Raw genomic sequence first — 10,651 nt, forward strand, 5'->3', positions numbered from 1 at the left:
CAAATCCAGTTATTGTATATTCCATCACGACAATAACAATTAGCATACATATAACATTTTATGAATTAACAATTGTTTGATTGATCCACACCCTTAACTTTTTGACAATCCCATCTGCCTCCTTTGGTGTCTGTATATTGTATTGTTGTTTGTGCCATAGACAAAATAATTGAAATGAAATGAAAAAAAAAAACCCATCTAATTTATTTTATTTATTACTATAAGTTCCAAATTTTGTTATTTTCACCATGGTCGTAGGCCTATAAATTATTCATTATTAATGTTTCTTTGCAGATTTGTTTTGGATGCTAATAAAACAATATCTTTTGATGAATTCATGTCAGCATTTCGTGATTCTGAGGTATGGGCACACATTTCATATTAAACAATTCTATTAAATATGATTTTTTAAATATAGTTATATTACTTAGTTATATTATATTTTGTTATCCATATTTGTTGAAATTATTTTGTACTTCTGTTTCTTTAAAATTAACAAATCATTTTTTACTGCTATAGTGTTATTTTCTAACCTCATTGAATACAGGTTGTTCAACGGGAATGGATGAGTCCGTATACACGTAAAGAAGTGTGCGCACAACGCAAACGAGCTCACACAGAAGATCACTTGCGCGATTACACACTTGGCAACCATATTAAGGATGGTGACTATGTCTCAGCAACATATGCTAATGCCCTCCTGAAAGATAAATGCCAGCGGAGGTATGCTTAGTACTACATTTTGCTGATAATTATAGTTATCATTATTATTATCAATATTGTTATTATTATTATTATTATTATTATTATTATTATTATTATTATTATTATTATTATTATTATTATATTATTATGAACATAAAGCATGATAATTCATCCTGTAATTTTTATTGAGGGTAATTCGTAAGGTGTGAGCAGATTGTTTATAAGCAAAAAAACATGCATTTTGACATATGTAAAATTCAATATCATGCCTGAATATGGTCATGATGACATCACATTATGACCATATATAGGCATATCATGACTACATATAAGCATACAACAGTTTTTTTCAAAGGAAATTTGGTAGTCTGTAGAGCTTTACTGTATGACTTTGTGATTTGAAAGCAAATATCTTAACTACTAAACCACAGCTTAATTTTAATTTTATGTGTGAATTACAGTGGCGTATCCCCAAAAAAATCATGGTCAAGTAGTTAAAAATCATCTAAAATCACCTTATTTTGCGATTAGCGTCCCCTCAACTGATCATCGAGCCCCCCACTTCACCTTCGCGCCCCCAACAACCCCCCCATTTCAAGACTTCTAGATATGCCACTGGTGAATTTTTAAACCAAGAAAGAGAGATGCAAGGTATCCAGGGGAAGGGGTGTGGTCACTGTCTTTGTGGTGTCTTTGTTCATTTTGGTAAAATATTATAAGTAATTTGAGTAGACCTCATACTTTCATTAACATCACAAAAACCACTCATCTTGGCTATACAACAACACTCATGCCTTAGAAAACCATGGTACAGTTTTTTTAATAGTATGTGATAACCTGCCAAAAATATATATTGAATTCAGTAGATAAAATAATTTCTATTCACACTAGAATTTACATTTTGATGAGTCATATATTCATTTTAAAAAAATGGCACGTCCACTGATAAGTTTGAGATAACTTAAACAATAAAACAAACTCCAAATGAAGTATGATATACAGCATTGTTATTCAGTATCTCATTTATTTTTTAATTTTCTAAAATTAAGGGCTCCCTCCTGATTTTAAAAATTTATTCAATATCTAGGTAAAATCAATACAAGAGAAAACATGCAAACAAGATGTACATTACCTGAGCATTGGCACTACCAGTGTCTCTCCTATACTAAACATCTTTACAAAAAGCACACATAAAAAACAAATATAAAAGATTCTATCAGATCACCAATAAAATATTGGAATTCAAATATGATCCCAGTTAAAACAATGTATGATTAGCATTAAGATGTTTATCACACTGTTGTAAGACAAGAAAAATAATGGAATGATGAAATATTAGTCTAAAAATCTACCGAACCCCCCAATTTTTTGCAGACCCCAAATGTTTTTCGCCAACTCCCTGCGGACCATTTTGACATGGCACACCCCCATTTATATTTTGCGGACCCTCTTAGGGATCCGCAGACCCCGGACTGGGAACCACTGTAATAAACAATAAGAGAAGGTGTTTTAAAGCAGCAATTGATAATGACATGGATGGTAAGATCAAAGAATATACTAGTTAGTTTTTTGAAATGTTTGAGAAAAATGCTACAAAAGCTTGTTTGATGCATTTATAATTTAATCACCAGTATTACCCACATTGAATAAAATCAGATGAAATTTTAAATAAATATATTTGACTAATGCGCTGATACAATGCATTTACATTGCATTATAAAAAGTTTTCTTTCTTTCCTGATTGTTTCTAGTGATTTCAATCTACGAGATCATTTAGCACCATGCTGTTTTGGGAAGAAAGGGGTGATTTTACCACCTCAACTCCAGGAATGCCTTGCGAGCATCGGTGCCCTGCTTGATGACTATGAAATGAGAAAGCTATGGCAAAGGTAAGATTTATAGTAGATTCTGAATCATCATTGTGATGCTCTAGAGTGGGGTGGGGGGGGCATAAAAATGGCTCAGAGGGTCATAACAGAAGCTTTGTCTTCCATTGGAGGGTTTAAGGATGACCACTTGTTTTTTTCCTAAGAGGCAAGACATATTATCTTATGTTTCTAGTCAAATTGGTAACTTGTATGTGGCAACCTGTGTACAGATCCTTGCTGTACAGACAGGGAGTTGTACATTGAGTGGTTGTTTTGAATTTAGTGACCAAAGATCTGTGAGGCTTCCTGCATTAGGCACTATATATACTTGTTTTTAAGTGAAATAATATCAATCACTTCATGAAATACAACAAATTCTTTTCTGCTTTTTACAATCTTTAATTTTTAAACATTTTCTTCCTAGATATGATCTCGAAAACACTGGTAAGCTGTGTTCAGCTCGGTTTTTTCACTTATTGGGTCTGAATTTAGAAGGACGGCCAAAGGTCAAAGTTATACCAACAGTATCATCATATGGGATAATGGATTCAGGCATGTTACAGGTAAACTATAAAGCATGCTTCAGTATCAGTCAAGGCTATGATCCAGAGGAAAACAAATTTTTGATATGTTGTTAAAAGGAATGAGAATACTGGCCTTTTCCCCAGTTTTTTTAATATTCAAAAATATGTAGGGCCTATTTATTAAACATTCCCAACTATTTCATCAAACACTCCATAATTTAGTGTCTTAGAATATTTAGATGTACAACATTATTAACATTTTTTTTTTCTCCTGAGCCTTGCAGTTAAGGGCATTTTATCCCCAGGCTGTGTCTTTCTTTAACTACAGATGCTGTAGAAATGGAAATGAAAACTATAAACACATTATTATATTCAAATGGGCTAATTCCTAATTTCATGCTGGTTACTTTCTCCTTCACAAGAAGCATTGAGAGGGTGGGGGGCAGGGGAGGGGGAAGCTGGGGCAACTAGGTACAGGACACTATGGTAAAAAATAGATTGAAAATGGTTTCCATCTTGATGGATGGTATTAATTAATATTAAGATAAAAGGCCATACACCCCAAACTTACGCCCTGTTACTTGACTACTATGAGGCCCCTTCTTGGCTCCTAAACCCCTGTAGATGCCTGAACTGCTAGGCTAAAGACCTGCCATGGACTAGAACCTCCCTATTCTTGATCACTCTATAGGGATAGTGCAGCGGCATAAAAAATCATATATGAGAGGTGGAATTTGTGAAGTTTGGTATTGGAACTTTTTGTAACAGAACTAATATTGATAGAAGTAAATCATATAAAATATAAGAAATATGAATGATGTAATTCATGGTTAAAACACCATTTATACATTGTTATTATAAAGAAACAGACAAGATATAAATATCTTAAGTAGTTTGTTGAAATAATACAATATGAATGTCACTCCAAAGATAAGCGATTTATATTACATATTATTCCTGATGATGCTTAAATAAAAGAAAAACGTAGAATAAAATGGCCTAATGAAATAATACAATATTTGCCTATAGTAATATGTTGCTAAGCGGGTTGCCAGCAGAAAGTTACTCTACCAGGTAAACTTATAAAATACTTATTATTTACTTTACAGGATCAAATTATGGAAGCAGAAAACAGCCGTAATTTACAGAAGACACTAAGGAACATAAGAAATGATCCAAAGAGGAATGCTTTATCCAGCAATCATCTGCATCATCACAGTGACATTATGTCAGTCATTTTTAGCAAGGTAAATTTACTTGTTGAGATATAAATTTTCCTTTATAGGTAATAATTTTAGATTTCAAAAATTTGATGATTAGTTTTTTTACTCTTAAAAGAAGGTACATTTTGAAAGTTGTAATGTACACGATGTTTTCTTTTTGAAGATATGTGGTGGAAAGAAAAACACAACCATTTAATACAATCACAAACTATTTAGGTCTGATTAACAATGAAGCAACACAAGTACCTCATACAGTCACAAAAAAGAGAAACCTAAAGAGTAGGCCAACTGCACCAAGTAAAATTTCTGGAAAGACTTGCATTTGATTCTTTCAGGTACTCACTTGTACTTATGTGTGGAGAGAGATAGCATGGATTTTAAAAGTGCCTTTTCAAAAGACATTTTTGGGTTTTTTATATGACAATCCATTTTACTATTGTACCTTTTTTATACTTACTTGTAGGTTGAGGAAAACTTCCTGGCCATTATGGCAGCTTGTAAGGATGTAGACTATACTGGAGATGGCAGCATCACCAAAGATGACTTCCAGATGATCCTCAGACAGCACAACATTCCAATGGCTCTTGTAGAATTGGACAAGCTTCTTGAGAGGCAAGTTTCAGAACTATCAATAAAATGTTGTACCGTTACTCAATGAAATGGTCTTGATAATATATCATATTAGTTTTTTTTCTTCCTCATTAATAATTAAAATACACATATTTAGTATGAGAAAGAACTGTGTTTGCCCAATGCATTATTCATGTTTTTATTTTCATTTGCAGATGTAGAGCTGAAAGATCACCTGGATGTGTAAATTACAAAGATGTTCTCTATAAGTTCATGTCAAGGTCAGATCATGGTATTGCTCACAAAATGATCTCAAATCCAAATCACAGGTAATTATAATATAATTTTTGGGATGTTTACAAGTATCATATAAAGATGAAGGTAGGCAATAAACTTTTAACTTGCAGTGTCATCTGGGGCAGATGCAGGGGGTGTGCAGACAGTGTGATCGCACCCCCCCTAAATTTTATTAAGAAAAATAATGTATGTTGATATGAATTACCGGTAATATTTTAAGGTATGAGAGTGCAATTTCCGAGCACCTAGAGGTCCATCTTTTCAAAATGTTCTTGGCTCAGCCCCCACCATGGTGGGATCAGCTTCTCATGCACCCCCACCACCAAATCCTGAAATCACCCCAGGTCATTGTGTTGAAATGTGTACTGATGTGGTTAGTGTATATCACAGCTTCCCACAATGCTAAAAATCACTGATTTCAACACTGTTACAAGAACACTTTTAGGCACAAAATCTGAAAAAAACATCTTATGAAAAATCATGGTGTTTTGCAATATTGAATCAAGGACCCAGGGAGTGGAAGTGAAGCATCTGAACAATCAAGCTATAGCGCCTCTCTATATTAGGTGATAAAAGAGATATTTTTCATTTAACATAATTGTTTTGTTTAATCAAGGTTCATTACAGGTACCAAATATCCGAGAGGCAACTTACCAGTTGAGGAGGCAGAAGCGAAAATGGTTGAGGTCTTTCATGGGTGTTTTCTCAAATTATTAGGTTTTTTCAGGTAAAGCTTAAGAATTGATATATGATTAATAATTAGGAGCTGATACATAATATAGGCCTAGTCCAGAAGGGAATTATAATGAGAATTTGTGTGGTGCCAATATTCTCCATATGGAGGATATACAGTACATTCAATAATATAAAAAAATTAATTTAATTTGTAATTTGTAATTTGCATAGTAACAAAGTCCAAAAACATTCAGTAATAAAAAAAAATTATTTATTCTAGCCAAGTCTAGAAGGGCATTATGAAGAGTATTTTATTGATGTCAATATTCTGCCTATGGCGGAAATACATTAAATAATATAAAAAAAATTATTTAATTTAAATTTGTAATTTGTATAGTAAGGTAATAACTTAATTAAATTCATTTCATTAATTTCATTATTCTGTAATGTATTATGTTAATAAGGTCTTTTACAAAAACGTCATATTTCATCAGATGCAACAGATGATGCAATAAATTGTTGAATAATATAAAGTAATTTAACCAATGAAGTTTTTAAATTTTAATGTTGGTAAGTTCAGATGAAGAGTTTGAAGTTAGTACTAACATGATGTTGCTGGTTTTGCAGGCAATTTGATACAGCAGATATTCAGGTCATTAGCCGGAATCAGTTCCAAACAGCCCTTGAGCAGGTCCTTAATATATCACTGACAGAGGAAGACCTTCAGAAAATCTTATTACAATTCAGCCAGGAAGAAGATGGTCTTGTGCCATATCCAGAATTCCTTGGACTTTTCAACAAAAAAAGGTAAAATAAATTCATTGTTTCTATATATATTATTATAATAGGAATGATGTTTTGCCCTACCAGGTGTTATACTGAATGATCAATATGTTCCCAAATACTTGCGAAAAAATCTTGCAAGTGATTAGGGTGGGAATCGAACCCATGACCTTCATATAACTAGCCTGGTGTCTTAACCACTAGACCACCAAGCTTGCGCTTAGTGACTAGTGTTGAATCTCATTTCCAAGTAGCAGCGGGTACTGCTTTGCTGTTTATATTGCTTAGTGGAGTGTTACGTATTGATGTAAGGAAAATGTGATTAAATTTTGATTGTAGGACATCTAAAGGAAAAATTCAAGGTCACAGGAATTAAAAAAAAATTCTGAAAATTACCCATTGAGCATAAACGAAAATAATGGAACTGCCCATGCTCCCTGCATGTATTCTGTATTCCGGCACAGAGTGGCGATATGCCCTCTATGGAGTGATTGCTCTCTAGTTTATTATTTGAGGATTGCATATTTTTCAATTTTAATAAATGTTTGAAAAACTTATTATTTTCTAGGATACGACCTGTTTTAGCTCCTGGTTCTGCACAATCAAGGTACAAGACCAATCATAATCGAAGCCAAATGGAATCTCCACGTCAACTTGAGGAATCACAGCCAATAGATGAGCCTAGCCAAGAAAAAACTCTTGTGTCAAAAAATCAGGAGAAAAAAATGGAAGCACGCTACAGATCTGTTGCAGAGGTAAACAAGAGGGATTAAAATATTGTTGTGATTATCATTTTATCATTAGGCGGGACTAATTTGTTATACCTTGTTTAATGAACCCGCTGCCTGCTGATAATGATAATTTTGAATACAAATATTTTTGGCCAGTTAACACACTCTTTGGCATGAAAAATTGAAAATTTCAGAACAAAATTTTTATTATTCCGTCTTCATCTTTAAATAGCCAAAAATGAAATATTTATACTTCTTCCTCAATTATATAATTTCAAAGCATTTATCAATGTCATTTCTACACTGTTTACATTCATCAATGAAATTTTATTTGTATTTTCTAAACCATTTTGCTAAATGAGAAAATAAATTTTTTTTTTGCCCTAACTTTCTTTAAAAAAAATAAGTTCACTAGACAAGACATTAAAAAAGTCTCGCCTACCAATTGATCTTTCTTTTTTATTTCAGTTGAGTGACCTTGTTGAAGAGGCTATTCGTACAAAGAGCCTCATTGCTCATGAAGCCTTCCAGCGGCTGGATCCAAAGGCTACAGGAAGGATGTCACGGACACAGATGCATTATTGGCTACAGGAGTAAGTGCAAAATAACGGAGGTTTATTTGACATATGCTTTCATAGTATTCAGTGTAGAACTGTAATACGTTTTTTCCCATTCTCAGTGGTTTTGTTGTTCTCCATAGATTTAGCCTTTCTATTGTTGATAGCATTTTAGTAATGTACACTCTATTTTTTACAGAACATTCTTAGACATTTAATGATAATAATAATAATCTCAATAAAGTTGAATATTAATAATTTTGTGAACAAGATCAGAAATACTTTACAGAAAATTTTAAAAGAAATAAATAATAAATATTAATAATTTTAGAAGCATATGTTGAATAGCTTGGTGGTTACATGCTCGCCTTCCAATCCTAGGGATCTGGGTTCAGATCCTGTCAGATCACAGGATTTTTTCTCACAACAAAACAACTCCACTCTCATTAGGAGACTTAGTTTATGCAGAGCGTCATGTGTATATGTTTGTCATGTGAATTGATTGTCACCTATCTAATAGGGCAGTGATTAAGTCGTTATTGTAATCCTTAGTCATGTGACTAAAGGAATAAAATAAAAAATTAAATTTGTCATGGTTATACAATTTTAATCAAATATGTATAAATAGGGCAAATTTACTTTTTAATATATTCATATTCTTCACATTATAAGCTTTAAAATGATAGGTCATTTACTGAAATCGACTTGTGAGTAAAAGTATTACTGCTAATTACTCAGTTTAACATTAGGGACAGTATACTGGTTTTGGGATGCCAAGCCTCGAATGGCATTGAATTAATACTTCATTTTTTTGTTGTTGTTAGGCTTGGACTTCTTCTACATCCTACAGAGCTGCAAAACCTGTGGACATCACTGAACCTAGCCCGAGACGGCATGGTCCATTATGCAGAAGTTTATGATTTCTTTATGTCTAGGTACAAGCAAGAAGGTACTGTAGGTCCTGGTTTGCATAGTAGTGTTTATGCCTACTATAACACATGATTACTAGCCATATTTTTTTGGATTTAAATACTCAGTAGTTTATACCAAGTCAATACGGCCAGATGTCCCTTACAACTGTACTTGACCCAACTGGCCCACCCTTGCATCACCCCTGCGGTGTGCTAATCCGTGTAGATTGTGAACTAACATGTGTTTCAGCTGGAGGGCTGAAATTCAAGTTTCAATTGTGCAACTTCTTTCAAATGAGATCTTTAACTGTTCTTCCTGTGTGGAATGGCCATGTGCACATAATAATGCAGTACATTCTTTGTAAAGGAGTAGGGGATTGTCTCCCAGTATATGGGAGACCAGAGGACCCCTTTGGAAATAAGTCTTTGGACTTTTGTGGGTTATCCTTTTTTCTCACTAAAAAAATCCAATCTGATTCAGTCGTTGACAGATTATTTTATATTTGTTTATTTCTTGTTTATCTAGTTGTTCTTAAGAGTATAGAGTCTGTACACTCTGCAAGTAAGGTAGAAAGTGATTCCAAGAACCAATTTAAACTTCAGCCCAATAGCATCTTGAAAAGAATAGCACCAAAGGTAAAATTATAATTACATTATATTTATTTATGAATCAATGAAAATACATGTACAATAATAGTACATAAATTAAGATAATAAGAAATTGTTTTTTAGCACCCTTTCACAAACAATTCTTCAATGGCTTGAGTCTGTAAGAAACATGGATTTTAAAATGGATTTGTGCCACATCGCTGAGACAACAAAGGTAAAAAGAGACAAATAATCATTTTAATACATTGTTCGATTCACATGTTAATTCTTGAATATACCAGAATAAAATGGAATGTTGCAAGTTCCACTTGAAGATAATATATGTATGAAGAGTGACCTAGTTTGATTGGCCAAGTGTAGACTACTCGAGGACTGCGGCTTGATAGAAAATCACCAACAGTCCTTCAAAGAGTGATATCCGGTAGCCAAATTGACAGGTCGCAGTTTTTTCGCCGATGCTTTGCAAGAACTGACAGAGAAACACTCTAGCTCGTAGTTAGTCAGATGGATAATCGATAGGCATTCTCAGCACAAGGCTGTGGATGGCCTTTTCAGGGATGTGAGCGTCCCTGCAAACGATGAGCTCCAGGATCCTTCCAGGCTGGAGGGAGAGCACCTGTCACGGTCCCACCCAGGGTTACGGGAAGTTAATTTTTTCCAATTCAATAAACAAAATAAAAAAAAATTCATGTATAAACTGAAATAAAAAGATAACTGATACATTCGTGCATCATGGTGGTAAATATTTGATCTCCCCATAAATACCAGCAGTGATTTATCAACGGATCCTGTCACTGATGGCCAGGAAGAAGGCTGCTACAACAACAGTAACAGTAACTTGCTATTGTTTAATTCTGCTTACTCTTCAACAACAATGCAACAGTTTATGGTCTATTGTTGCATGTGCTGTTACATATCTAGTTTAATTTCACCTGATTTAGTAGGTTATCCAATGGCTTTCACTTCCTAACTATAAAATGTCACAAGTTTGCTTGTAAAAATATTAGCCATTTTCTGTTTGTTTACACCTTGGCCCAACAACTTGCTCAAAACAATCTGACTCTTGTTAAAAAATAAATGACCTTAAATCTGTCACTTAATATGAACCACATGTATATGTCGCTAGAAGAGGATGGTTTCCGGGGAAGTGCATGTTAACCATAATATCAGGCCAGTTATTCATCTATACCATTTCCTG

At 33.6% G+C, this 10,651-nt stretch overlaps 1 protein-coding gene across 1 annotated transcript in view; it reads left to right on the forward strand.

Annotated features, from left to right (window-relative positions):
- Positions 1-10,651, forward strand: part of LOC117105002 (EF-hand calcium-binding domain-containing protein 6-like) — a 23,328-nt gene that overhangs the window by 3,986 nt on the left and 8,691 nt on the right. Inside the window, exons 5-17 of the mRNA XM_033245981.1 lie at positions 295-361; positions 548-723; positions 2,457-2,594; positions 2,998-3,136; positions 4,207-4,344; positions 4,784-4,932; positions 5,106-5,219; positions 5,804-5,914; positions 6,490-6,669; positions 7,214-7,400; positions 7,845-7,969; positions 8,758-8,882; positions 9,371-9,480. Coding sequence (XP_033101872.1) covers positions 295-361; positions 548-723; positions 2,457-2,594; positions 2,998-3,136; positions 4,207-4,344; positions 4,784-4,932; positions 5,106-5,219; positions 5,804-5,914; positions 6,490-6,669; positions 7,214-7,400; positions 7,845-7,969; positions 8,758-8,882; positions 9,371-9,480 — 1,759 coding nt within the window. The remainder of the gene's footprint in view (positions 1-294; positions 362-547; positions 724-2,456; positions 2,595-2,997; positions 3,137-4,206; positions 4,345-4,783; positions 4,933-5,105; positions 5,220-5,803; positions 5,915-6,489; positions 6,670-7,213; positions 7,401-7,844; positions 7,970-8,757; positions 8,883-9,370; positions 9,481-10,651) is intronic.

The sequence above is a fragment of the Anneissia japonica genome, unplaced genomic scaffold, assembly GCF_011630105.1.
Source record: "Anneissia japonica isolate Jap-2015-1 unplaced genomic scaffold, ASM1163010v1 scaffold287834_len5846547_cov211, whole genome shotgun sequence".
Classification (NCBI taxonomy): Eukaryota; Metazoa; Echinodermata; class Crinoidea; order Comatulida; family Comatulidae; genus Anneissia; species Anneissia japonica.